Genomic DNA, 27,731 nt, shown 5'->3' on the forward strand with positions numbered 1-27,731 from the left:
ATGGACACCTTTCCGGAATCATTCACATTCTGGTAAGTTTTTACACAGACTGATTTGGTTTGGTGATTTAACAAACATTTGAGGCAACGTATTGGAAGCCATTTGATTTTAATGGGTTTAATGGAATTCAGTTGAATTTCTGTGAGAGTTTCTACTGTGATAAAGCAAAGGAATATAATATCCAGAAGAGAAGAAAATACATTCACAAGTGGTTTTACATTTAATAAATAAGCAACAGAATGATGGGGAGATGAACAGAAGGCATTTGAGATTAAGTACCAAAGATAAGGAACAGCTGGACTGAAGAACATTGAGGGACAACTCTGATACCATTTCAGGTTTACTTTATCCAGCATGATTTACAATTATTTCATTCAAACAACTGTGGGCTAAGGACCTTGTTTAAGGGCCCAGCAAAGGCAGCACACTGGTGTTGGAATTTAAACTCACAACCTTCTGATCAGAAATCCAACATCTTAACCACTAAGCTACTGCTAAACTACCCCTGAGTGTAAAGGGCCTTGCTCAAGGGCCCACCAGGTGTAGCTTGGTGATGTTGGGATTGGAACTCATGACCTTCAAACTCCAACGCATTAAGTAATGAGCTACCACCACACTATAATCTAATCTAGTGCAATTTGAGTAGATATTTGGTCAAAGTTGGTCCAATAGATGGCGGTAAAACCCATGTTTAGCTGTGAAATCACTGAAGAAGAAGAAGCAGCCATTCACGTCTCAATGTTTATTAATATTTTCCTTAGTGTTACAGCGACGGTTAAATCCGTTGGAATGAAAAAATAACGGACGCAGAAAATCCGTTAATATTTAAATCCTGAGGTAAGTTCAAATAAAACCGGATCCTGACTGGATCTCCACTTCATATCTGGGAAATATTACTAGATTTTCCCCTTGGAATAAATTACTCAGGCTTGCTAGCAATTTTCTAATATACTTCATGTTGTTTTGTTAGCATTGTGCTAATAATTAAACTTAGTTTACATCAGCTAACAGTTTCCTCAGCTGGTAATTCCCATTCAAGACCCTGGATCATTTCAGAGTTGGCTTTGGAGAACTTCTCTAACAGAGTGGTGGTCAGTAAACTATTAATTATATTAGATATAAATTATTAACTGTACTCTGATCAGCCAGAACACTTAAACCACCTGCCTAATATTGTCTAAATATCACCTCACATGGAGATGTTTGCAGCAGATCCTTTAGGTTCCTTCAAGTAGTGAATTGGAGAAGCGAAAGTTCAGTGGAAAAGATGTTGGACTTCCAATCAAAAGGTTGTGAGTACAAATCTCAGCATCGCTGAGCTGCACAGAAGGGCATCTTCTGTAAATCTAAATAAGCCTCTATGCCAGGGGTCCACAAACTTTTTACTGTGAGGGCCACATAGTTTTTCCTTTCTTTAATGGGGGTCTGTCGGTAACAGAAAATGATTTTGATATATAGTCTATTATTACTACACTATCATAATGAAATGTTTTAATATTTATTGCTATTGAAATAAAAACAATCACTTACTTACTTACTGGTCCATTTTCTTGCAGCATTGAAATACAGTAATCCCCCGTTTCTCGAGGTGGTTACGTTCCAAAACCTCATGTGGTAAACGGACGCCACCCACAAATGCTTTTTTTTATCGTTTAAGCTATAAATTATCCTTCCACACACTTCAAACAGTCATTATTTTTATTAATAAATTTCACTTTTTCAAATGTAAAACTTCATTAAAATCAGCCAAACTAATTAGTTATGTGGCAAATGCAATTCCGCGCCAAACCGGGGCGCCAGATTCTAACTTCGGTAAAGCGGGGGATTACTGTACTACAGATTTTATATAAATTTTTTATTTTATTCTTCTTTTCTTACCTAGACTCAAAACCATGATGCCCACAAAAGACTCCAGTAGGCATCAAGCGACCTTTAGCGTCCCCGATACGATCACCAGTTCTTTACCAACAAAGAAAGCTCTTCCCACTTGCTCAGACTGTGGAAAGAGTTTCGCGTCGCAGAGTAAACTCCAAATCCACCATCGCATTCACACGGGAGAGAAGCCGTATCAGTGCTCGCAGTGCAGCAAAAGGTTTAATTGCACGAGCGCTCTTCGGAGACACCAGCGCGTTCACACGGGCGAAAAGCCGCATCAGTGCTCGCAGTGTGGGAGGAGGTTTAATTGCAGGAGTACCCTCCGGAGACACCAGCACATTCACACGGGCGAGAAACCGTATCGCTGCTCGCATTGTGAAAAGAGCTTCACTCGACTGAGTATTTTACGCGAACACCAGCGAATTCACACCGGCGAGAAGCCGTTCATGTGCTTGCAGTGTGGCAGGGGATTTACTCAGCGGGGAAATCTCAGGACGCATCAGCGACTTCACACAGGAGAGAAACCCTATCAATGTTCACAATGCGGCGAGAGTTTCAAACACAAGACAACTTTCCAGGAACACCAGACTCTTCACTCAGGAGAGAGGCTCTATTACTGCCCGCAGTGTGGGAAGAGTTTTAATCGGGAGAGTCATTTTCAAATACACCAGCACGTTCACACCGGACAGAAGCCGTACCGCTGTTCACAATGTGGAAAGAGCTTTGCTCGGCCAACTACGCTGCGAAACCATCAGCGCATCCACACCGGACAGAAACCGTACCAGTGTTCAAAGTGTGGAAGGAGCTTCACTCAAATAAGTACCCTCCAAAACCACCAGCGCATCCACACCGGACAGAAGCCGTACCACTGTCCACAGTGCGGAAAGAGGTTTGCTCTGTCCAACGCCCTCCGAAGACACCAGCGCATTCACACGGGAGAGAAACCGTATCACTGCTCAGAGTGTGGGAAGAGTTTCAACCAAAGAAGTCACCTCCGAACACACCAGCGTATTCACATACCTACAATGTGGGAAAAGATTTGCCCCCCAGGGCCGTCTCAAAACACTACACATCCATGAAGGAGGGAACAGTGGAACTGGTTATATTCGCATTTATGGTTGCAAAATTACAAGAAATTTGAAGACTGGAAACTTTCCATGAGGATTAATGGGATAAAACGAAATTCTCAGTGGTGGACTAATGAAATAAATGTAATTTGTTCCTAGTTTTTTTTAAGTATCTGTACTTTACTGAAGTATTTCCATTTGGGGAGACTTTTACTGTAACTTCACTACATTTCAAAGTCAAATCTTTGACTTTTTACTCTACATTTTGCAAAATCAGTCGTTCCTTTTTATTAATGCGGATCAAAACGTAACTGGTCAAACACGCAAGTCACCAATCAGCGTTTTTAACTTGCATTTACATTTGCGCCATTTAGCAGCCGCCCGTGTCCTGAGCGACGTACAAAAGTGCTTTGAGTCTCCAGCAATGAATAAATCTACACTGGTACACTGGATTACACACTTAATATAAATCATACTAAAACTCTTGATTTCTACAAAGCAAACGTGGGAAGTGCTGAAGGGAACAGCTGAAAGACAGTGACTTGCATAGGAATGCAAAGTGGCAGAACATTTCGGGCCTCATGACCCTGCAGGAAGTGTGCTGTGTGCATGTGATTGATGAATGTGCAGGGTAGACATTTAACTGAAATTGCATTAAATCTGATTATAAAAACAATTATACTGAAAGACTTTTATTTTTACTGCACTTAAGTTCTCTGTTATATGCTGCAATTTTGTAAATTCCCAGTTTATTACCATGGCAAGTTTCCAGTCTTGAAAATTCCTGGAATTTTGCAACTCTAGACTTACAACTGAGCAGTTGAGGGTTAAGAGTTTAACCACTGAGCCTCCACTCACTTCCAGTTTGGATTCCCTTATCATGCCACAGTCTTATCCCAGAAATGTAGAGGATTTCTTCTGAGCCTCTTAAAACCAGATTACATTGACCTGCTTCTCATGCTGCATCAGCATCAGGGTGGCATAAGTCTTTACAAAGAAGTGCAATCCAATACCTGCATTAACTTCTAGACAGCCATGACAGGCTTGTCACTTTGATTCACAAAAGAGGGACAGAATGAAGACTCTCCTCCAGACAGCACAAAGCCAATTTTTCTGTGCAGGAAACCAAGAATGTGGGATCTTCCTGATTCACAATCTTCTGATAGGTTGAATGCTTCTCTGTTGTGCCACTATGGAAGCAGTAGTTATTTGATAACTATCTCTAATTTCTCTCTAAGGTGTATGTAGGTGATTCGACCAGCTAACAGTTGGAATCGTCTGGTGATTGTTCAAGGGAATTTCTTAAAAAATCTTTATTGAATGATGAAACATAAACGGATGAGAAAAGAGCTCTTCCAACTTTTTCATTAAGTTCTGGACAATTATTTATTTGTAAATTCTGTTCACGTGGTATTGTCTGAATGAATTACGTCTAATCTTACTGATTTTCAGTTTTATCTTCATCTTATTTTCTCTTGAAATAAAAAATATATTTATATAATAGTAACGAGAGACTCCAGCGGTCAAGAGGCAAACTTCCGTTCCACCTTGTACTGTTACCCATCATGCACAAATAATGAAAGCACTTCAACCCTACAATGTAGGGAGATGTGGAAAGTTCTCCAGGGGTACTGCAACACAGAGGGGCTAGCACCTCCCCGAACTATAATCTGATCAATAACCTAGAGCCTTAACTACTGAGCGAGCACCTACCCCAACATTATTTTTGTTTATTTTTATCAGATTTATTTTATTTATAAACTACATCTATATGTAGTAATAAACTTTTACTATGCAGGTGCTGTTTATTTATATAAACATCCAAACACATATTCCTGCATGTGACACTGGAGTCCTACCAGAGCACATTCAGCCATAGACTGAGACCACCAAAGACAAGCACAGAACACCACAGGAGATCTTTCACACCAGTGGTCATCAAACATTATTCCCACTTCTGTAGGGAGCAGAGCTGAAACAATTCTCACAATAATTATAATGTATGTTTATACAATATCATTTCCAATATCACTTCATGTGCAATATGTTCTAAGTTCCTGAGCACCTTTTGTATTTATATATATGTATATATGGAATATTTAAATTATTTTTCAAATATATTTCATTCATTTTCTTTTTTTTTGCTTGTACTTTGAAGTAGTCTCTGGCAAAATAATTTCTTTCGGATAAATAAAGGACTTTTTAATTGTATCTTATAAGTTTGACATAAGTATATTATATATAAGTTGTTTGTGAATAGATTTTACTCCTTGAACCTCACACTCCTCTCAGTCTATATCTGTGTATTAGAACATTTTGCTTTACATTCCGTCCTGTAGGTGGCAGAAACGCACCAAAAGTTGGTTTTACAACCTCCAGAAGAAAAGCGCAGTGTGTAGACATAAAACATTTCTTCCAGGGTTTCATCAGTGATGGTTGAAATCTCTCTGATGTGAACACCAGCAGTATTTGACCTGATTAAATACTGCAATTCTGAGGTAAGTGAAAGCAGTTTTCTGAACTATAAAATAAATAATTTAGAAAACAACTTCCTACAGCAAACCGACAATAAGTTCACAGCCCAGGGCCTGTTCTTCTGTTCTTTCTACACTGAGAAGTGAATTAGCTGTAGATCTCATTGTTCAGGATCTAGGGTTAGGGTTCAGACCTGCTTGGGATCAGGATTATTTCCCAGGAACAGGATTAGATGATGGTTTTCTAAGCAGATGATATCAGAAGTGTGTCCAGGTCTAGACACTAAGAGCTAGATGGGAGAGGTTAGTGTGTAGAGCATTATTTATAGCATTATCTGTGGACATCTTTTAGAGGGTTAGGATCTGGAGAGTTATTTAGGGGGACAGACAATATGTAGGAGCAACATATAGCTTGAGGGACGGATAAATCATGGTGGTGAAGACTGGTGCCGTTTGGGTAGCACAGACTTTTTGCACATATTGTCTGAGGCTGTTGTCAATGCTAGTGGCTTTGGGGATTCCATGATTGATGCAAGACCCTGACGATCTTCTCAGCAATCCTCACTATTCAATGTAGGACCATGGTATTGAGATGGTGTGATCCCCAGACCAGGCAGTAATGCAGCTGATCAGGATCTCCATGGTCCCTCTCTAGAACGTGATTAGGATGCGTTCTTAGTTTGGAGCTGGTTTTGAGAGACCAGGTGAGGCTTTCTGCCAGATGAACACTAAGGAATTTGGTGTTCTTGACCATCTCCACAGAGAAGCTGTTGGTGTATCATTTCCGTGGTTAAGAGTTTGGACTTCAGTTTGGAAGGTTGTGAGTTCAAATCCCTCCAAGCTGCCACTACTAGTAACATAATCCTCAGCACTTTAACCAGTTCTTTATCCATGGTATTAATGTGTTTAAAACAGTCCACTATGGGATATTGGGATGATATTGCTTTGTATTTTTTGTTATTGACCTTTTTTTTCCTTCTTCTCCAGAAACACACCATGCTGTCTACAGGAGACTCCACTAATCATCAATCGAATGATATTTTAAGAATGACTGATTTCCAAGCGCCACAGCACACCCACACAGGAGAGAAGCCATTTCACTGCTCACACTGTGGAGAGAGTTTTGCTGAAGATACTGAATTCCAGGAACATCAGCAAATTCATAAAGAAGAAAAACCGTTTGTCTGTTCAGACTGCGGGAAACGATTCGGTAATAAGGGCAATCTGAAAAAACACCAACGCATCCATACAGGAGTGAAGCCCCATCAGTGTTCCCAATGTGGAAGGAGTTTTGCTAGCAGGACTCGTTTAAAAAAACACCACCGAACCCACGTAGTAGAGAAGTCGTATCACTGCTCAGAGTGTGGGCGGAGTTTTAATCTGGAGAGTTCTCTCCAAGTACACCAGCGCATCCACACCGGAGAACAACCGTATCACTGTTCTCAGTGCGGGAAGAGTTTTAATTACAAGAGATCCCTCAAGAGCCACCAGAGTATTCACCGAGGAGAGAAGCCGTATTACTGCTCACAATGCGGGAAGAGTTTCAACCGAGAATTCAACTTCCAATCACATCAGCGCATTCACACTGGAGAGAAACCGTACAACTGTTCAGAGTGCGGAAAGAGTTTTAACCAACAAGCTCATCTCAAAGCGCACCAGCGCCTTCACACGGGGGAAAAGCCGTACAAGTGCTCGCAGTGTGGGAAGAGTTTTGCTCAACGAAGTCATCTCAAAATCCATCATCTCAGCCACACAGGAGAAAAGCTGTATCAGTGTTTACAGTGTGGGAAGCATTTTACTTACCCAGAAAGCCTCCGGAAACACCAAGCCATCCATGTGAGAGAGAAGCTGGATGAGAGCTGACCGAGCCAGATATATTTTGCCCTGAACATGTGATGATACTTTAAACGTTGCTTTCCTGTATTTTATGTAATGTTTATATCCCACTATAACAGGATTTTTAAGGGACTAAATGAAGCATTGAGGCAAATGGTTTACTACTTAGTCGAGTTACTTAAAGAATCTTTTTATCCCTCATTGATTTGAAGTTTAGGCTGTAAGTCATGCTGGATACAAGTTCACACGTTCTTTTCAAGATGTATCACGGTTCCCAGATTCTAACAAGTCATCTGTGCTTCGCATCTTTCACTTAATAGAGTCGCTAACGTCCCTGTACTGCGCATGCGTCATTTTCCGGCTCTTTGAAACGTCCTCGTCCACACTCTGCGACATGAAAACAGCGTTTTCTAGATTGTTCTAGAAACACAGCTTCACTGTAAAACAGAGCATGTTTGGTGGTTGTGTGTATGTTTACATTTATGGCATTTGGCAAATGATATCTAGAGTTACTTAAAACTGAGCCGGGTTAAGGGCCTCCCTGAAGGGCCCAGCAGTGGCAGCTTGGTGGTGCTGTGATTTAAAATAATGACGCTCCAATGCCTTAAATCACTGAGCTTCCACTTCCAGGAGTTTTATAATAGGATGTGAGGATGGTTGTTAAGGGAATGAATCCATGGCATAACAATAACAAACACTATATGTGTAATGTTTATGATTCTGAGGGTTTGTGGGAAAAAATAAAAACTAAAATATCTAAAAATGTGTGTTTTTGTCAGTTTGCCATAGTTAGACGTTTGCTTTAGTTAACAGCTCCAGGTCATGTTCTCGTGATCTATCAGATAATGAAAACAATGTCGTCTCTCTGGATTTCCCAGCTAAGGCTCAAAACATCACACTCCATCCCTGTAGGTGGCAGAAATGCACCAAAAGTTAAACCTCCAGAAGAAGAGAAGCTTTTCTATCTCTTTTAGTGTTTCTTCTACAATGGTCTCAAAAATAATACCGATCTGAAAAATAACAGCATTTAAACTGATTAAATCCACCGATCCTGCAATCCTGAGGTAAGTAAAACTGGATTTCTGAGCTGTGGAATGAATTCAGGTTTGATTTATGGAAAAAAAACAAAAGACAAATCTTTGTGATCAGGGCCTGTATGTTGTACATGTTCATGATCATCTAATCGTGGTCATTATGGTCTGGCCAAATGGGTTCTTCATGAGCAGGTGAGTAGTATAGCAGGAGTGGGTTTGAGATGTACAAACTGGTTACTCAAAGCCATGATTTGCAATGCTGTGATTGCCTGATCAGTGGTCCAATGAGAGCAAAAGTTTTTGGTCGGTTATAAAGGATATCAAGAATATGGATACGGAATAAATAAAATAAAACACTAAATAAACACTCCATGTTAAATTAAATGCATTTGTGAAGATATTTGAAGATAACCATTTTCAGCACGACTTATGGAATTTGTGAAACGGTAATGCTTTACTGTAAGAGTCCATATGTAATTGAAGGTAATAAATGCTTTAGAAATATTATTTCTTCTTTCAGCTGCTTCCATTAGGGGTCTCCACAGCGGATCATTCGCTTCATAACCCCCTGTCCTCTACATCTGCCTCTTCCACACAAACTATCTGCATGTCTTCCCTCACCACATCCATAAACCTCCACATTGGTCTTCTTTTTCTCCTTCCTGGTGGCTCCATCCTCAGCATTCTCCTACTGATACACCCCATGTCCCTCCTCTGCACATGTCCAAACCATCTCAATCTCACCTCCCTCACCTTGTCTCCAAAATGTCCTATCTATATCTCTATATCTCTCTATATATATCTCTATATCTCTCTCTATATATCTCTCTCTATATATCTCTCTCTATATATCTCTCTCTATATATCTCTCTCTCTCTCATATATATATATATATATAGATAGATAAAATGTTATATTTATAGATAAAAAAAAAAAGTATTGCACAACAGGACAAAATAGAACTTGGAACAGTAAAATACAAGAATGTTCTATAAAATTGTCTCCTTTACTACTTTTATTTTGAGAATTTAAGAGCAATGCGACTGAACCCTGACCTGCTCAGTGTATAATTGTAAGTCGCTCTAAATAAGGACACCTGCCATAGGATAGGATAGGATAGGATAGGATAGGATAGGATAGGCCCGGCCCCAGATGAGCTTCAAAGAGCCAAACAATGCTGGTCCACCCCAGTTGGTTCAGGATGAAAATTAAAGTGGTAAGAAAAGTCTATTCAAAGGTTTATGTCCTTTCTAAAAACAATATTGTACTTCAAACTTGTTCAAGGAGAGACTTCTCTGTATTTGGGTGAGTTTCTGAGTAATGTCTTCAGGAGCTTTACGCTCCCAATAGGGCTGTCGTTTGTAAAATCTAACAGTCCTAATGACACCTACAGTATGTATGACGGGTAGAGAAGAAAGGTAATGTGTATCTAGCCCAGAAGAGGATGAATGGGACCCATTTTGTAGTTGAACAAGCAAGTAGTTACTGGGCCACACGTCACCCGTCATCTGATATGCAGCTTGCAGAAGCTGTGGCTGGCAAGGGATGCCATTCAGTTGAAAAACTTTGTTAGATTTGGCCATAGAAATTACTTTGTGCAAACACTTTGGCATCTTGGAGGCAAAACGAATCAAGTGTGGATGAATGTTGACATTGTTGAGCAGTGGAATTAGCACTTTAACAGCTTCTTTATCTGTTGTATTGTTGTAGTCCATAAATCTAACAATACATAGAAGAATTAAACTGTGCATTATGGGATATTGGTATAATGTTCCTTTGTATTTGTCATGTTACATTTTTTTCTTTTCCAGTAACACACCATGACGTCTACAGGAGACTCCACTAATCATCAATTGAATGATATTATATTGAGAATGACTGATTTCCAAGCCCCACAGCACACCCACACAGGAGAGAAGCCATTTCACTGCTCACACTGTGGAGAGAGTTTTGCTGAAGATACTGATTTCCAGGAACATCAGCAAATTCATACGGGAGAAAAACCGTTTGTCTGTTCAGACTGCGGGAAACGATTCGGTAGCAAGGGCAATCTGAAAATGCACCGACGCATCCATACGGGAGAGAAGCCCCATCAGTGTTCCCAATGTGGAAGGAGTTTTACTTACAAGATTCGTTTACAAAATCACCATCGAACCCACGTAGTAGAGAAGTCGTATCACTGCTCAGAGTGTGGGCGGAGTTTTAATCTGGAGAGTTCTCTCCAAGTACACCAGCGCATCCACACCGGAGAACAACCGTATCACTGTTCTCAGTGCGGGAAAAGTTTTAATTACAAGAGATCCCTCAAGAGCCACCAGAGTATTCACCGAGGAGAGAAGCTCTATTACTGTTCACAATGTGGGAAGAGTTTCAACCGAGAGTGTAATTTCCAAAGGCATCAGCGCATTCACACTGGAGAGAAACCGTACAACTGTTCAGAGTGCGGGAAAAGTTTTAACCAACAAAGTCATCTTAAAGCGCACCAGCGCCTTCACACGGGGGAAAAACCACATCAGTGCTCGCAGTGTGGGAAGAGTTTTAATCAACAAAGTGGTCTCAAAGCACATCAACTCAGTCACACGGGGGAAAAGCTGTATCAGTGTTTACAGTGTGGAAAGAGTTTTAGTTACTCAAGTACATTCCGAAAACATCAAGCCATTCACAGGAGAGAGAAGTTGAATGAGTGCTGATTTTTTTTCCTTTTACCTGAACATGTGACTATCCATTACATATTATTTTCCTGTAGTTTACTCAGTAAACATTATAAAGTAGGCTTGTGCAATACTTATTTTATCCTCGTTTCTACCTGTTCAGGCTGATGGTTTAGACCAGGGGTCACCAACATGGTGAATAGCTAAAGAAAATAGCTCACCATAGCGCCATTTACCAGTAAGCTGCATTTAATAGACCTAGTCTTTATTTAGTCTGAACATATACAAGGCAGAGGCTTAAGGGGAAGTACAAACCGGAAAACGGGTAGACTCTGTAATGCGGGTTGTCCAGGGATGATCGCCAATGTAAACTTTTAAAGGCAACCCTATCTTGAAGCGGAGCCAGGAGCATGAGAGTTCGGGAAATTTTAGTGGTAGGAAGTCCAGTACATCTATCATGGCAACAAGTAGATCCAACTGTGAGTAAGGTGGAATCGGGACCTTATAAAGGGGAAAGGTAATGGGGAACAGGTGTAGGTGATTAAAGCAGGGAGAGGCTGGGTGAGAGTTAGAGCCTTGGAGGGAGGCGTGGCTGGTGGTTCCCTGACAAAATCACACTTGCATTGGTGAGAATTTAAAAATTACAATATTAAGATTTAGATCACTAGATATAGATGAATATCATTAATTATTAATAATAACATATAATTAAAGGTAACTTGAGCAAATGTGTTATTTCAGAAGTGTGTATCAAACTGGTAGCCCTTCACATTAATCAGTACCCAAGAAGTAGCTTTTAGTTTCAAAAAGGTTGGTGACCCCTGGTTTAGACACATAATTTCTGACCAAATATACCAGAAGGAGAATGTTTTATTGACAGAAATCTTGTAAGTCTCTGTATAACAGAGTTTGCTGAATCCCATTTAATTGTTCTATGCAAAATGTCTAACAGCATTGTTAATGTCTAATGTAGCAGAGCTGATGGCCAGACATTACTTTTCAATCTGGTGCTATTTGCTCATTTCCAAATGAGAGCTTCTGGCTGATGTACAGCATTGGATATTCCTTCTTCTTCACCACCTGGGACCCCCTTCCTCCCAATATTTTGTAATGATGAGGACACTACAAGGTGCTGAGGTTTGCAGACACTTTTGCAGATCATTTTAATCCTTAGTAATTTGTATAGCTTGCACAGTGTTCATATCGCTGTTTGCAAATGGTCCACAATGCTATATGCTGACATGTTGCATAAAAGCACCATTTCCAGGTATCTAACACAAAGTGATGCCCTCCTGCAGCCAGTTCCACTGGCTTGAAAACATGAATATGGGTAAGAGGTGCATTTTTGAAGTGGCCAGCAGATTCACCAGCTGACATTTGTCACAGTCCACACACCATTCGCCAACACTATCCCCAATATCCAGTTCGAGGCATTGTTCAGTGCCCTAAATGTTCTGCCATAAGAATATGGAAATAACACTTCCTGAAGGCTCTTTGGAACCAACAAATGAGTTGTCTTTTTTTTGGGTGAGGTTTTAGTGTTATAAATTGTCCTTACAAAAATGAAAAATAAGAGTAGGACAGTCCAGCGATTGGCTGTATTTACTGACCATGGCTGGTTCTATATGTGATCATCTTTTTCTTTTTGCTTCACCCATTAGGGGTCACCGCAGTGTATCATCCGTCTCCATACCCCCCTGCCCTCTACATCTGCCTCTTTCACACCAACTACCTGCATGTCTTCCCTCACCACATCCATAAGCCTCCTCCTTGGTCACTTTTCCTCCTTCCTGGTATCTCCATACTCAGCATTCTCCTACTAATACACCCCATGTTCCTCCTCGATTTGGTACGCCCTTTCTAACGCAACCCTCCCCACACTGGCATGTGCAACACTAATGGTTGGGTTCCATATGTAATATCCTTGTTTTCAATAAAAAAATTTTTTTTTTACATTTTATGTTGTCAACATCAGAGCCACTACAGGACTCACTTGGGGGAAAAAACATGGGAAATAATTAATATTTTATTTGTCAGTAACTTCTGTCGGTGCTGTCTCCTTTTTTAGGTGGTTCCTGGTATTTTGCCAACACTGTCACGAATGTTCAGGCTAAGAGTTGGTTTGGTGTCCTGAATATTATGTTTCTCTTGAGTAAGGTCTTGTGTCACTCACTATAACTGGTCCTTAATAATTAAAAAAATACGAGAGGACAGTGCAGCAATTGGCTCTATTTACTGACCATCAATTGTTTTCACCTGGTCAAGATTATTCTAGAAACACAGCTTCATGTGGGCTGGGTAAAAGGTTTTGGATGTGTATAGTGTCATGGTCAAAAGACCGAGCAATATCATCTTATACAGAAAGTATTCAGTGTTCTTAAGCTGTCTTGGTTCTGTGATAATAATAATAATAATAATAATAATAATAATAATAATAATAATAATAATAATAATAATGTTCTCATCTTTGTTAGTTCTCAACACTTAGTTTGTGCAGTTTGTACTCAATAAACTATTTGTTAGCGAGTGTGAACCTGGTTATAAAACAAAAATGTACTCAAGCGAACTTAAATGAAAAGATTTATGACAGTACAATAAAAAAATATCTACCCAAATGCATACAGGTTCTACTGAAAGCATAGCAACTCCAATGATTGCTAGCGTTTGTGCCCTCACTCTGATCCAGTAGGTGGCGCTAGAACTGTTTTCACCTGCGAAAGAACCTCAAATCAGCAAAGACGTAGAAGTTCACTGGGACAGCTGAGTCACCCCACAGAGCTTAACCATTACATCAGGGTGTTTCCCCAGTCTGTGTAGACAGAGTAAAGTCTGAAATTAGAAATGAAAGGAATCTGCACAATGTTTAGCATAATGCAGCAGTTATTCTCAGATATTTGGGCCTTGATTGGCAAAAGTTTGGGCACCTCTGCTAGAATAGAACATGGGGTAAGAATTTCAGATTATTCAGACACCTGACCTTTAATGCCATTTGAGGTTCTCCAAACTGTTACCACAAAGTCGGAGGCACACACTTGTACAGGAGGTCTTTGGATGTGGTATAATAAAATGTTGCGTTCACTTGAACTTGGAAACCCGACACCTGTTCCAGCACGGCAGTGCCCCTGTGCACAAAGCCAGCTCCGTGAAGATCTTCTTTAAATGATTGGAGAGGAAGATCTCCTGCTATAGAGCTCTGATCTCAACCCTACTGAACACATTTGGGATGAATGTAAACACTGACTGCACCCCAGGACTCCTCACTTTCTTACCTACACGACTACCTGACTTTACTCAGACCATGTTGGCAGTGGTGGAGGAAGTACACAAAGAATGTAGTTAAGTAATAGTAGAGATTGACTCTGTAAAATGTGACTCCAGTAAAAGTAAAAGTTTCCCTTTAAACTTTCACTTGAGTAAAAATACAAAAGTATTTGTCTTCAAATGTACAGTATCCAAATTACTATAATTTATTATAACTATAATGTTCCTATTATCATTTTTATCACACGACTCTTCACTCAATCAACTCAGTTTATGTGAAGATTCGAATGTGACTCTGGTGGCTGATGAACACAAACGTCCACAAGCACATGCCAAAATCTAGTGGAACATTAAATGTGGAATGTGATGCTCAAAAAGCATGTACCATACTTATGACCATGTGTCCACAAACTTTTGGAAATCATCCTTTTCTTTTTCTTTTTCTTCTGCTGTCTCCACAGCAGATCATCTCCATACCCCCCCCCCCGAACCCCCCGTCCTCTACATCTGCCTCTTTCAACCTCTCACCACATCCATAAACCTCCTCCTTGGTCTTCCTCTTTTCCTTCTTCCGGGTGGCTCCATCCTCAGCCTTCTCCTACTGATATACCCCATGTCCCTCCTCTGCACATGTCCAAACCATCTCAATCTCACCTCCCCCACCTTGTCTACAAAATGTCCTACATGCTCTGTCCCTCTAATAAACTCATTTCTAATCCTGTTTATCATCATCACTCCCAATGAACACTTTTAGAAATATAGTGTGTATATTTGGAATTTGCTCCTCACTCCGTCCCTGTAGGTGGCAGAAATGAACCAATAGATGCTTTTCCAACTTCCAGAGAAATCCAGAAGGAGAAGAGACGCTCCCAGGATCTACATGAGAAGATTTGTGTCCAGTGTTTCAGATCTCATGGATATGAAAAATAAACGCATTTAAGCTGATTATCCTGAGTGTGAAATCCTGAGGTAAGTGAAAGTGAAACTTGTTTTGTAAACTGCTGAATGGATTCGAGGTTTAGTTTATTTCAATTAATTATATAATATATATAAACAACTTCACAAATCCAAACATCCTGACATCTTTGACAGACCAGGGCCTGCTCATTACACATATCTCACTACACTAGAAATCTAATCACCATCTAATCATTAGTGACTGCTTAATTAGATTCTTCACGCAGACGCGCGCACGTGATTATTGTATCGGAATTAAGAGGAATGCGCGTTCACGCGGTGCTCGAGATAGAAGCCTGTATGTGTATAGTGATATTAGAATCGATGATGGGAAGCGCTGCGATTGGCTGCTCAGTTGTCCAATGAGCGCGTTTGGATTTTTCCTCTCCTGCAGAGTGAGTTATTGTTCTGGAAGCATAGACATTTCATTTCAAATATAATACACAACATGGCAATGCATTTCTGTATTTCCATTTTTCATTTCTCTATGTGCAAAGTTTGGTGCAAAATAAAATATCATTCGCGATTTACAACAGTAGTTTTAATATGTAAAATTCATACAAATTTTTAACACTTATATAAGTTGCAAAATTAAAATGAAAATGTTTTACCCAAATTGATTTGATGTGATGAACATGTCCAAGCAGAAAATGATCATTTGTCCTGAATGCATTTAGACTCACAGTTAGGACACTTAGGATCGCATTTTTACCCACTGGGGTTTTCATTAGAAATTAACTTTTCAAACGTCTTAAGTGTCTGTGCATTAAAAAGACATTCAAATCCCCATTTTGCTATTTTTTTGCTATACCTTTGGCTCCAAATGCATTTTGAATCATTATGATGAAAATGCAATTTTAACATTTAAATGATAATTTTGCGACCATTTCTGCTCTAAATATCAAGTCGATTTGGTTAAAGCTTATTCGTTTTGATTTCACAGCTTATAAAGTGTAAACTTGTGTGTAATTAACATTAAAACTACTGCTGAAAATGGCAAATTTGAAATGTATAATTAAATTATTATTTTCCTTTTGCACCAAACTTTGCACATGTAGTAATAGATTGAAATACAGACCCAGCCAACATTGTCATGTGGGCCCCATGTGGGTTTTTGATGGGCTGTCACTTGGGCCCTGCATGGGCAACCCGAATGGGGCCCAGAGAAATTTGTCCATCGGCTCCACATGGGCCCCATGCGTGTTAGCCCAGAAGGCTGACTGATGGGTCCATGGTGGGCTCTAAGTGGGGCCTGTATAGCTGTTCTTTATATGGGCCCATTTGGGTCCCAAATAGGTGTTAAAAATGGGGCCAATGGGGGCTACATGTGGGCCTCTTATGGGACCACAGTGGGTGAGAATTGGGTCCCATTTATTAATTTCATCATTGATTTCTGTGGGTGAACTTAATGTGTACTTAATCTTACTATGGAAAATCCACTGTCAAACCATTCAAACCTCAGTTACAATGTAAAACTGTGCCTGATTAGTTGATTTTATGTGCTGCACTATGATTAAAATTACATGGTTGAGTATTTGAACTGTAAAAAATAAATGACTTCAACTCAGAATGTGTAAATCACATTTAATTTAAATTGATTCAATTAAAAAAACAGGAAACAGGAATAACAGAATTACTAATGTAGAATAGTTCACTGGTGGGTCTATGCAGATTCCTCGGCTGCTCACCTACAAAACAGTAAAGAAAGAAAAGACAGAAAAGGCAATTTAGTACATTCACAGCAGCATCTAAAAAAACATGCATCAATTAAGACATATCCTTTAATCTCATCAGTGAATTGTTCCCACCTCTGCCTCACACAGTAATAACTTATGCCGGTGGAACAGTCATGGAATCCAAAACTTATGAAAGTAACAATTAAAATATCAACCTTGCGTCTGAACTTCACTCTTAAACGAATATTTGCCTATTGCCAAAAGCCAAGGATTAGAACAATGGTTCTGATCAGCTGAAAGATGTAAGTCACACCTCGGATCACAGTGGACCAGAAAGTTCAACGCACTGCAACTGAAGAAAACATATGCAAATAGAAAAAACACCAGCAAATTTATCAAACATCTTTATCAGTTAAACAGCACGTCCTGCAAATCCTCACAACACAACCAATTAATTTACACTGTAAATAGCACAGACCACAAAATAAATGTTTCATGGGGACCCCAACAAGTGACTACCCCGGGACTGCTTGTTCAGTGTCTATTCGTCAGTGGTGGTGTTGATGATCTGAAAGGTGAGTTTTTTTTGTTTTTTTGAACATCCTGATCATGATTCTTGGCTTTGCAAGTTAACATAATAACATTTTACAGTTAATTGTGTATTTCATCAGATTATTTAGGATAATAATATCCAAAAGGCCAAGGAATCATAAACAAACAATGATAAAATAAACAAACAACTCACCTTTCAGGTCATCAACACACATCAACACCACTGACGACATCGAACAATAAGCAGTTCAAGACGGGTTTGTCACTTGTTGTGGTCCCCTTGAAACATTTATTTTGTGAGAGCGTGGGGGGGGAATTCTGACTGACTTTCTAAACGGTGCAAATTTACCTTATCTTTACCGTAATCATAACGTATCGTGTTTTTATTAATGTTTAGAAATAATATAAATATGAATGTTTATGACCTCTACCTATTTCACCTAAATCACATTAAAATAATGTTAAGTATTGTCACAATCTCCTCAGAGCTTTTCTCTGTGTATTGTATATACACATGTTATAAAGGTAGTGAAAGAGAAAGAGACTCCACAGTGCTTTTACTGTTTCACCCTCCTGTTATCATGAGGACACTATATGGAGAAAACACGGGTGAAAATGGTTTGAAAAGTCGGTATTTCCACATTTTAGTAGACGATGTCCTAGTTATCTGCTAATCATTAAGAATGTTCAGTTTCTCCACAGGTGTTTATCTCTGAGGTAAACCAGTTTAATCTCCACACTGACCTTCTTTATATCGTGCCTGTAACTTTTATTACCACACAATCTTTCAGAAGTATACATTAAATAAAAACAACAGTAAAATGTGATTAATTTAAAACAAGAGATAATTTCTTACCGTGACAGAGAGGTCAGGTTCTGCAGGCCAGGTCAGGTTCTCCAGGTCAGATCAGGTTCTCCAGGTCAGGTCAGGTTCTCCAGGTCAGGTCAGGTGCTCCAGTGGTAGTGAGTGAGTTTCTTCAGAATCAGAAGGCGGGAACACAGGAGCCAATGAGAGACTCTGTGAGCTGCACAACCGATTCTTTTTTTTTTTTTTTTTTTTTAAAGGTCATATCATGTTATTGTTAATATATAATTTTTTTTTTATGTACGCAAAAAACATATCAATTGAATTTATCATCAATTGAATAATAGAATGATAGATTTCTTTTGAGAAATATAGATAAATATAGCCCAAATGTGGCCCATACAAGACCCTCAAATAAACAAAATGGGCAACCAACTGGGGCCCACATTCAGCCCATCAAAGTGCCCACTCTGACCCCATGCCCACATGATGCCCATATAACCCAGATAAAACCCATGTGGGGCCCACATGGACATGTTGGCTGGGGAACTACGTTTCCATTTTGAATATTGCATTGCCAGTTTGCGTGTTACATTTTAAATTGAATTTTGTTACCTCTAAACTTTCTTTCAGCTTCTCCCATCAGGGGTCGCCACAGCGTTTCCAAGTCAATAAGGATGAAAAACAGGTTTTGACATTAACAGAATAACAGGTCAACCAACAATTGTGAGCTGCTAAGAACATGTGTGACAGGTGTAGCATTTTACATAAACAAATGGCTGCACACAGCCTTGCGGGGAAACATCCAACTAATGACAGATGGTTTGATTACAGTGAACGTTTGTCTGCATAAACAAATGCAATTGGCCTTTTAATTTTTGCACCATTTGTTGTTTTTCTTGAAGGCTCACTTTGGCATACTTAGCTCCGTGTTTGATGTCAAAATGCAGACGTAGATTGTACACTTTGACAACCGCCACTGCCTCATAACACAAAAGACATACTGGTTTTTCTCCTTGAAGCACAAACATATATTCGCCTTCCATCTGCATAAATTTTTCTCTTCCTGGACATTTTGGGATCATTGTTTACATTTCTTAATTCGGAAAATGACACTGATGTGGAAACACTGCAATCTAGTGGTGGGATGCCGTCACTTCACGGGTAACATGAGCGGCATGCAATATGGGAAATGTAGTTTATGGTCAATGCACCCTTTTGACTTATTAATTATAAGATAATCAGACCTTTTCAGCTTTCGCGAAAAGCCACATAAAATGATGTGGCGGGCCACATTTGGCCCGCGGGCCTTGAGTTTGACACACAATGTTTGTGCTGTATAATACGCATCTAATCATTTTTTTTTATTCGGTATCAGCTATTTTCCATATATTTCTATTTATCAATATCTACAATATTTAATGAGGATCATTTTTAATTTATATTTATTTATATTCCCCACAGCCGTAGTGTAGAAAGTCCCTGCACTCGGTCAAAGACTTTGCTTAGTCAGCGTAGATGAACGAGCACCTGGTGCACCTTTATCACCAAGCTGTTTGTGAGAGTTATCCAGCAGCAGTCGAAGTATTTGTTGCTGTTCACCCTCTTATCTGTACAGCAGGTGCCTAAGGCCACAAACCTGGGGGTTCCAGTAAAGTGAGGAGAAGGTGTGGTTTCTCCTTCTAAAAGACCAGGATCCAATGACCTTCCAATCAGAAGTCCAACATCTTTCCCACCGAGCTACCACTTCCCATATGCAGGTGTGGCCAGCAGTAAAATTAGCATATAAAACACTCTCATCCATGAAATGCATGTATCCATAATAATACCTAGAAAATAATCAGGTATGGGGGATAATATGACGTTGTATTTTTCATTCTATTGACTTTTCTTTCTTTCTCTTAGGGAACACAACATAATGTCCAAAAGAAACTCCAGTAATCCCCAATCGTCTGTTGATATAATTTTAAGAAAGACGCCACGGGACCCCCACACAGAAGAGAAGCCATTTCACTGCTCGGGCTGTGGAGAGAGTTTTGCTCTACAGAGTGATTGGAAGCAGCACCAGAAAATTCACATGAGAGGAAAATGTATCGTCTGTTCAGACTGCGGGCGACGCTTTGCTAGCAAGGGCAATCTGAAAATACACCAGCGCATCCACACGGGAGAGAGACCATACCAGTGTTCCCAATGTGGAAGGAGTTTTGCAGACAGTACCCGTTTACAAAAACACAAAGTAACCCACACAGCCAAGAAGCATCACTGTTCAAAGTGTGGGAGGAGTTTTCATCTAGAACGTTCTCTCAAGCTGCACCAGCGCATTCACACCGGAGAACAACCGTACCACTGTTCTCAGTGCGGGAAGAGTTTTAATCACGACAGGTCCCTCCAGAGACATCAGATTGTCCACAGAGGCGACAGGCCCTATTACTGTTTGCAGTGCGGCAAGACTTTCAACCATCAGAACAACCTCCAAACACATCAACGCATTCACACGGGAGAGAAACCGTACAACTGCTCCGATTGTGGGAAGAGTTTTAATCAACACAGCACTCTTAAAGCACACCAGCGCATTCACACGGGGGAAAAGCCATACAAGTGCTCGCAGTGTGAGAAGAGCTTCATTAAAAAAGGTGGCCTCAAGATACATCAACTAAGTCACACAGGAGAAAAGCTGTACCAGTGCCCACAGTGTGGGAAGCATTTCACTTACCCAGGAAGTCTCCGGAAACACCAAGGCATCCACGAGAGAGAGAAGCTGGACGAGAGCTGATCATGTAGGAGCCTCCAGTACAATATAGTGCCTGTTTGTGTCTCCTGAACATTAATTTCCTGTAGATTACACAATAAATCCATTATTGTTTTAGCACTTATTTTTCATTGAACTTCCCAACAGGATTTTTTACAAATCTGAAGGTTTGGTCTTAATCACTGGACTAGCAGAAGGATGTGTTTAATTGCTCGAACCTTCTAAGGTTGTTCTCTGAGTCGCTGGACACCATGGTTTAATCCTTGTGCCGTTGATTTGTTTCACTTCCTCGTATTTGGGGTCACTGTGACTCCAATGATTCTAAATGATAATTTATAATCAATTTAATATAAACTAATACGTCGTTTTTTTGCCCTGTTTTTACTGTTTCTTTTCATTTCTCCTGAGGTAGAAGGGCTTTTTGGTTGTCACATGAACATTACAGTACAGGGAAATTCTTTCTTCGCATATCCAATGATCAGCCATGATACAGCACCCCCTAGAGCACAGACGGTTAAGGGCCTTGCTCAAGAGCCCAAGACTGGCAGATTGGCCATACTGGTACTTGAACTCACGACCTTGCGATCAGTAACCTAGAGACTTTCCCACTGAGCTCCCACTTTCCTTAAACGTCTAGAACTGAGAATGATTCACTTATGTTTATCCTTTTATCTCGTTTATTTACTAAAATATGAATTTCAGGCAACAGAATTAACCATATTTCTTAATTTACACAAAATATGTAATGTAGCTGTATATGTTTGATATATACGTCAATAACATTATAACACTGAGTGGTGAAGTGAAGAACACTGATGATCTCTTCATCATGGCACCTGTTAGCGTGTTGATTTTATTTATTAGGCAGCAGTTAAACATTTTGTCCCCAAAGTTGATGTTAGAAGCAGGAACACGTCTGGGACAGAGCGTCTCCAAATCTGCAGCTCTTGTGGGATGTTCCTGGTCTGCAGTGGTCAGTATCTACCAAAAGTGCTCCAAGGAACAGTGGTGAACCAGCGACAGGGACGTGGGGGACGAGGCTCATTGAAGCACGTGAAGAGCGAAGGCTGGTCCGTGTGGTTCCAATCCAACAGACAAGCTCCTGTAGCTCAAACTGCTAAAGAAGTTCATGCTGCTAAAGCTCAATGGGTCATGACTGTTTAAGCAGCAAAAGAAGACCAACACAATATTCCAAATGCAAGTGGTGTTTTGGGTTTTCTTTCCACACAGTGACCAACTAATGACTCTCAAAACTATACTCTATATACATATTGAACAGATATAACATCAAAAGGACAGCTGAACACCTTTCTGCTAAATCCTGAACACCATTAGCACTAGAGAAATGGAAGGAGAAACGCACATTTGATTTGATTGAAAATTTGATTTGACAGAGAGGGTTTTATATTGAGACATTTCACCTTAGGTACCAAAGAGTTTTAAAGCATGTGCAAGGTCTTTGCTCTCAATCATTTATTACTGGGTTCATATGACCCCAACATCATGTGTGCAGTCATGATATAGCAGCCATCAAAAATGATCAGTAAGTTAAAAGCACATGTCTGGTGGCAATCTATATGTGAAAATAATGTCTCATGCATTTACACAATTTGAGCCTGATAAATCCTGACATGTGCCATCAGGGAAGCCAAAACCCAGTCATTCAGTATATTCAGGTAGTCAGCTGACCACCGGCACTACTAGCTTATTTAGTAGGTGCTAAGCATCATGGGTGCATCACTTTATCTGCCTCGCTTCTTACCCTGATGTAGGCACCACAGTAGAACGGGGATTTTGGACTCATCAGACCAAATGACCTTTTTTCCATTGCTCCAGAGTCTGGAGAGAGGAAATGATACACCAGTGGAAGGTTGAAAAAAACGTGCAATGACAAGAAATTAGGAAAAAATATTGATCATGTATCCGAATAGATTAAAACTGAAGTAACGAGTCTGGTTTGAACATGTAAGAAGTAGAATGTACAGATATTTGTGTAGAAATTTTAAAAGGTTGTCCACAAGAATAAATACTGAATTACAGATACCAGAAAATACGACACGCTTTGTGGCAAAATAAAAGGTAAAACAGATTGAATAATCTTTTATTTCCATCAGATAATCAAACCAGCAGCTTCCGGTCATGTTCACATCATCCATCAGAGTGGGAGAAGCATCACTCTCCCTGTAGGTGGCAGAAATGCACCAAAGGTTGGTTCTCCAACCTTGAGAAGAAGAAGAGAAGCTCTCTGTGTCTACTAGAGAACATGTCTTCCAGTGTTTCTTCTGCAATGGTTGAAAATCTTACTAATCTGAACAATAACAGCATTTGAGCTGATGAAATCTGTGTTCCTGAAGTCCTGAGGTAAGTGAAAGTGGTTTTCTGAGCTGCTGAATGGATTCTGGTTTAATCTCTGAACATCCTGATCCTCTCTTACAGACTAGGGCCTGTTTACAGTACATGTCTAACCACATCCATGATCATCTGTCCTGGTCATTGTGGTCTGGATAATTAGGTTGCTCAAGCAGATGTAATTAGTGTATCTGGGTTGAAATAATTGTACGTTCATGTGGTGATCTATAGAAGAGGCTTTGTGTAGATATCGATCTTAGAAAGATCTGCAATGCTGTGATTGTCTGGTCAGTTGTCCAATGGGCAGTGAGCGTTCACAGTTTTTATTATTACAACTGTAGAGCAGCAGTTATTGGTGGGAAAGACCTTAAAAGCAAAAAAAAAAAAAAGAAAAAGAAAAGAAAAGAAAAGAGGAATGATAGAAGGTTGTTAAATAATTAAATAATACCTATTCCCTATGTTGTGTATTTTTTTTTTTTTTATGATTTTTTTACACATTACTTCCTTGTCACCACAAAAGACCCACTAGGAATTGGGGACATGTAAATGTGAAATATTTAATAAAAAAAATTTTTGAATAGAAGAAGAAGAACAGTCTTTATTTGTCACATATATACATTACAGCACAGTGCAATTTTTTTCTTCACATATCCCAACTTGTTCAGGAGCTGGGGTCAGAGTGCAGGGTCAGCCATGATACAGCGCCTCCCCCCCGGAACACAGATGGTTAAGGGCCTTGCTCAAGGGCCCAAGAGCGGCAGCTTGGCAAACCCAGGGCTTGAGCATATGACCTTCCAATCAGTAACCCAGAGCCTTAACCACTGAGCTCCCACTCCCCCTAGAACTTTAACCATGGCCATTTTCCCAATGTCTCATAGGCTTTTATTGTCATTTCACCCAAACACAATAAAGTGCACACCATCACTGATGCACTTGCAGTTTTAGTTGAACACTGATGAGGTGAAGTCCTCCAAGCTGGTGAAGCCACTGTTTGTCGTAGTCTCCCTGAGGCTCGCCCTCTAGTGGGGAATAAGTACATTTTTGAACTTGGTTATTTGATGTTATTGATTTAGAACTTGATATTTAAATAAACTAGACATTTTTAAACTTATTCATTACCATTTTTTGGGGTGATGGAAAGTGCCTTTTTATCCTGTGCCACACCAGCTCCAGACCAGGCAGTAATGCTCTCCACAATCCAAGTGTAGAAAGATCTTAAACAACTTGAAGGAGATTTTGAACATTGTAGATGAAAGAGCCCTCTGTGCACCGTTGTCACCATGCTGTTTGTTGTTCTGATTCTCTTTCTGGTAGATGGACCCCAAGCTTTCAATGCTGCTCACTCTTTCAACTTTTGATCTTTTTTGATCATCAGCAGACTGTAGTTCCTCACCATAGTCAGTGATCTGCAGGTTGATGTTTGCCAGTGGTGCCCATGTATCCAATGTTTGTAGTAGCCCATATTCCTCGTGTTTCTAATTCTTGGTGTAATTTAAATGGAACACATTTTATAGGGAGGTGTTCCTGGTCCAGGCAGTGAAGGGAGGACCTTTGGAGTGGTATGGCATGATCCTGAAGTGGAATTAGCATTATTAGAGCTCCTTTATTCACTGATGATTCTATAACAATAATTAATACATAGGAAATTTACACAGATCACAAGAGGGTACTGGGAAAATATTGCTTTGTAATTTTTAAATGTCTACATCTTATTTTATTTTTTATTTTTTTACAGAACACACTATGATGTCTACAGGAGACTCCAGTGATCCTCAATTGAATGATGGTATTATTTTGATAAAAACTGGTTTCCAAGCACCACAGCACACCCACACAGAACACCAGAAAATCCATACGGTACGAAAACCAGCTGTCTGCCTAGACTGTGGGAAGCGTTTTACACGTAAGTGTAATCTCAAAAAACACCAGCGCATCCATACGGGAGAGAAACCATACCAGTGTTCGCAATGTGGAAGGAGTTTTGCTGAAAAGACTCGTTTACAAAAACACCAACGAACCCACGTAGTAGAGAAGTCGTATCACTGCTCAGAGTGTGGGCGGAGTTTTAATTTGGAGAGTTCTCTCCAATTGCACCAGCGCATCCACACCGGAGAACAACCGTATCACTGTTCTCAGTGTGGGAAGAGTTTTAACCACGAGAGATCCCTCAAGAGCCACCAGAGTATTCACCGAGGAGAGAAGCTCTATTACTGTTCACAATGTGGGAAGGGTTTCAACCGAGAGTATAATTTCCAGTTACATAAGCGCATCCACACCGGAGAGAAACCCTACAGCTGCTCCGAGTGCGGGAAGAATTTCAATCAACAAAATCATCTGAAAGCTCACCAGCGCATTCACACGGGGGAAAAACCACATCATTGCTCACAGTGCGGGAAGAGTTTCAACCGAGAGTATAATTTCCAGTTACACCTGCGCATCCACACCGGAGAGAAACCCTACAGCTGCTCGGCGTGTGGAAAAAGTTTCAATCAACAAAATCATCTCAAAGCGCACCAAAGCATTCACACAGGGGAAAAGCCACATCAGTGCTCGCAGTGTGGGAAGAGCTTCAATCAGCAACGTGGTCTCAAAGCACATCAACTCAGTCACATGGAAGAAAAGCAGTTCAAGTGCTCACACTGTGAACAGAGCTTTACTCATCAAAGTGCCCTCAACGTACACCAGCGCAAGCACACGGGGGAAAAGCCGTATCGCTGCTCAAAGTGCGGGAAGAGTTTTGGTTACTCGAGTACTTTTCGAAAACACCAGGCCATTCACGAGACAGAGAAGCTAAACGAGTGCTGACACCATGGGGCGCTCTCCTCCTATGTGTTTTTTTATGGTGCCATGAGGCTTGCGCCTGGACATCTCAAACTAATCATCTCAATCATGAATCATGGCCCTAGTGATTTATTTAGCTCATACAGTGTTTAAGAGGGGCCTCCACAATGGTATTATCTGGTTTTATCACTTCTGGGTATCTGCATTGTCCACCAAAGCTAACACAAAGTAATGTCTTCCTGAAGCCCACAAACAGTGGTAAGGGGGTGCAGTAGTGCTTTTAATGTGTCCAACATTAGTTCAACATTTGGCTGCATTCACTGATCATCAATTGCTTTGGCATCTTCAAGATTGTTCTGGAAATACAACTTCAGTTTGCTGGGTAAAAAGGTGGAGGGTGTGTATGGTGTACTGGTCCAAAAGCCCAAATGATATCATGCTTATCTTATACAGAAAGCATTCTGTGGTCTTGATTATGTGAATAAAATAATAATAATAATAATAATTAAAGTGTACCCAATTTTGTATGGTCTCAAGGCTCAGACTGGAATTTGTACTTCATAAACTGTTTATTCAGGATGGCTGTTAGACAATTGTGTATTCAAATTCATAAAAAGTAAAAGGTATATGACAATGCAAAACAAAATCCATCTGTAATTTTTAACATTTCTTTCAGAGTTTTTGGTGAAGATAAAAATGTGTTGAAAAAAATTGCTGCGTTTAGGTCGTAGTTTGTGGTGGCCCCTGAATTGGAGCTTGGCCACCCCTCTGGCCACCCCTGTTGTTGAACTCACTTTGAGAACAATGACCGGTGACTTTTTTGCCGCCCAAAGTTATGACACACTACTCAGCACTATTAGATTTATCAGCAGGAGAACAAACATATAGTTTAAAGCTCTGTGTGTAAACTGGAAAAATTTATTATAAAGTGAAACAACACGAGAAGAAACGTGGATATGAGGTGTGTGAAATCAGTGCTATTTACCTCGATTGAAAATCTTTTCATGAAAATTAATCAAATTTAGAACTCTGCCAGATTTCATCATCAGAATAATAATGTTTCCAAATTAAAGTTACCACATACGTTTACATTATGAGTCTGTCATTGTTGGAAGGTTTCTTGATAGATGTGTTTACATAAACTGCAGAGAGCATGGGGAAAAAAAGGAGGGGTAGAAGATACATTCCATTTTTACAAAGAAGAGCAGATCAGACTAGGATCAGAAATCAGGACAATTAGTCATTGTCCATTAGTTAAATTCTGTAGATTACCTTTAATACGGAATGTACACTTTTTTTTTTTTGGTCACCCAATAAATGAGTTGGGGTGGGAGCCTGGTTAAGGCAAAGGACTTTGAATATGGATTTTGTGGGTTCAAATCTGCCACTCTTGGGCCCTCGAGCGAGGCCCTTTTTTTCTTCCAGATGTTGCTGAAATGGCTAAAACTGCATATCAAAGAAAGACTCGTCACACAGTACAGAGCCTAATAATAAATAATCATAAAAAATACAAATAAAATCAAAAAGGGTGGTGCACTTCACACTCCATTCCTGTAGGTGGCAGAACTGAAAGCTGGTTTTCCAACCATGAGAAGAAGAAGAAGAAGAAAACAGAAGCTCTCCATGACATGAGAACATTTTCCCCAGTGTTTTTTATGCAAAAA

The 27,731-nt window shown here is 40.0% G+C and overlaps 2 protein-coding genes across 2 annotated transcripts; both read left to right on the forward strand.

Annotated features, from left to right (window-relative positions):
- Window positions 1-322: 322 nt before the first annotated feature.
- On the forward strand, window positions 323-12,890 carry LOC310726989 (uncharacterized protein). The gene is made up of 4 exons (XM_083543021.1): window positions 323-837; window positions 1,883-2,948; window positions 6,404-8,316; window positions 10,098-12,890. Exons 2-3 carry the CDS (start codon window positions 1,893-1,895, stop codon window positions 7,277-7,279), a joined length of 1,932 nt encoding a protein of 643 aa, XP_083399147.1. The 5' UTR covers window positions 323-837; window positions 1,883-1,892; the 3' UTR covers window positions 7,280-8,316; window positions 10,098-12,890.
- A 2,047-nt stretch (window positions 12,891-14,937) lies between these two features.
- LOC310726990 (uncharacterized protein) lies at window positions 14,938-26,599 on the forward strand. Its single transcript, XM_083543022.1, has 3 exons — window positions 14,938-15,167; window positions 20,094-20,956; window positions 25,022-26,599. Exons 2-3 carry the CDS (start codon window positions 20,107-20,109, stop codon window positions 26,089-26,091), a joined length of 1,920 nt encoding a protein of 639 aa, XP_083399148.1. The 5' UTR covers window positions 14,938-15,167; window positions 20,094-20,106; the 3' UTR covers window positions 26,092-26,599.
- The last annotated feature ends 1,132 nt before the right edge of the window (window positions 26,600-27,731 follow it).

This window comes from Silurus aristotelis (genome assembly GCF_946808225.1).
Source record: "Silurus aristotelis genome assembly, chromosome: 5".
Lineage (NCBI taxonomy): Eukaryota > Metazoa > Chordata > Actinopteri > Siluriformes > Siluridae > Silurus > Silurus aristotelis.

Coding starts and splice junctions, on each gene's coding strand:
- LOC310726989 (XM_083543021.1), top strand. CDS start 1,893: ATGATGCCCACAAAAGACTCCAGTAGGCATCAAGCGACCTTTAGCGTC. Junction 2,949..6,403: donor CGTCTCAAAACACTACACAT/CCATGAAGGAGG, acceptor CTTCTTCTCCAG/AAACACACCATGCTGTCTAC.
- LOC310726990 (XM_083543022.1), top strand. CDS start 20,107: ATGTCCAAAAGAAACTCCAGTAATCCCCAATCGTCTGTTGATATAATT. Junction 20,957..25,021: donor GAGAGAGAAGCTGGACGAGA/GCTGATCATGTA, acceptor ATTTTTTTACAG/AACACACTATGATGTCTACA.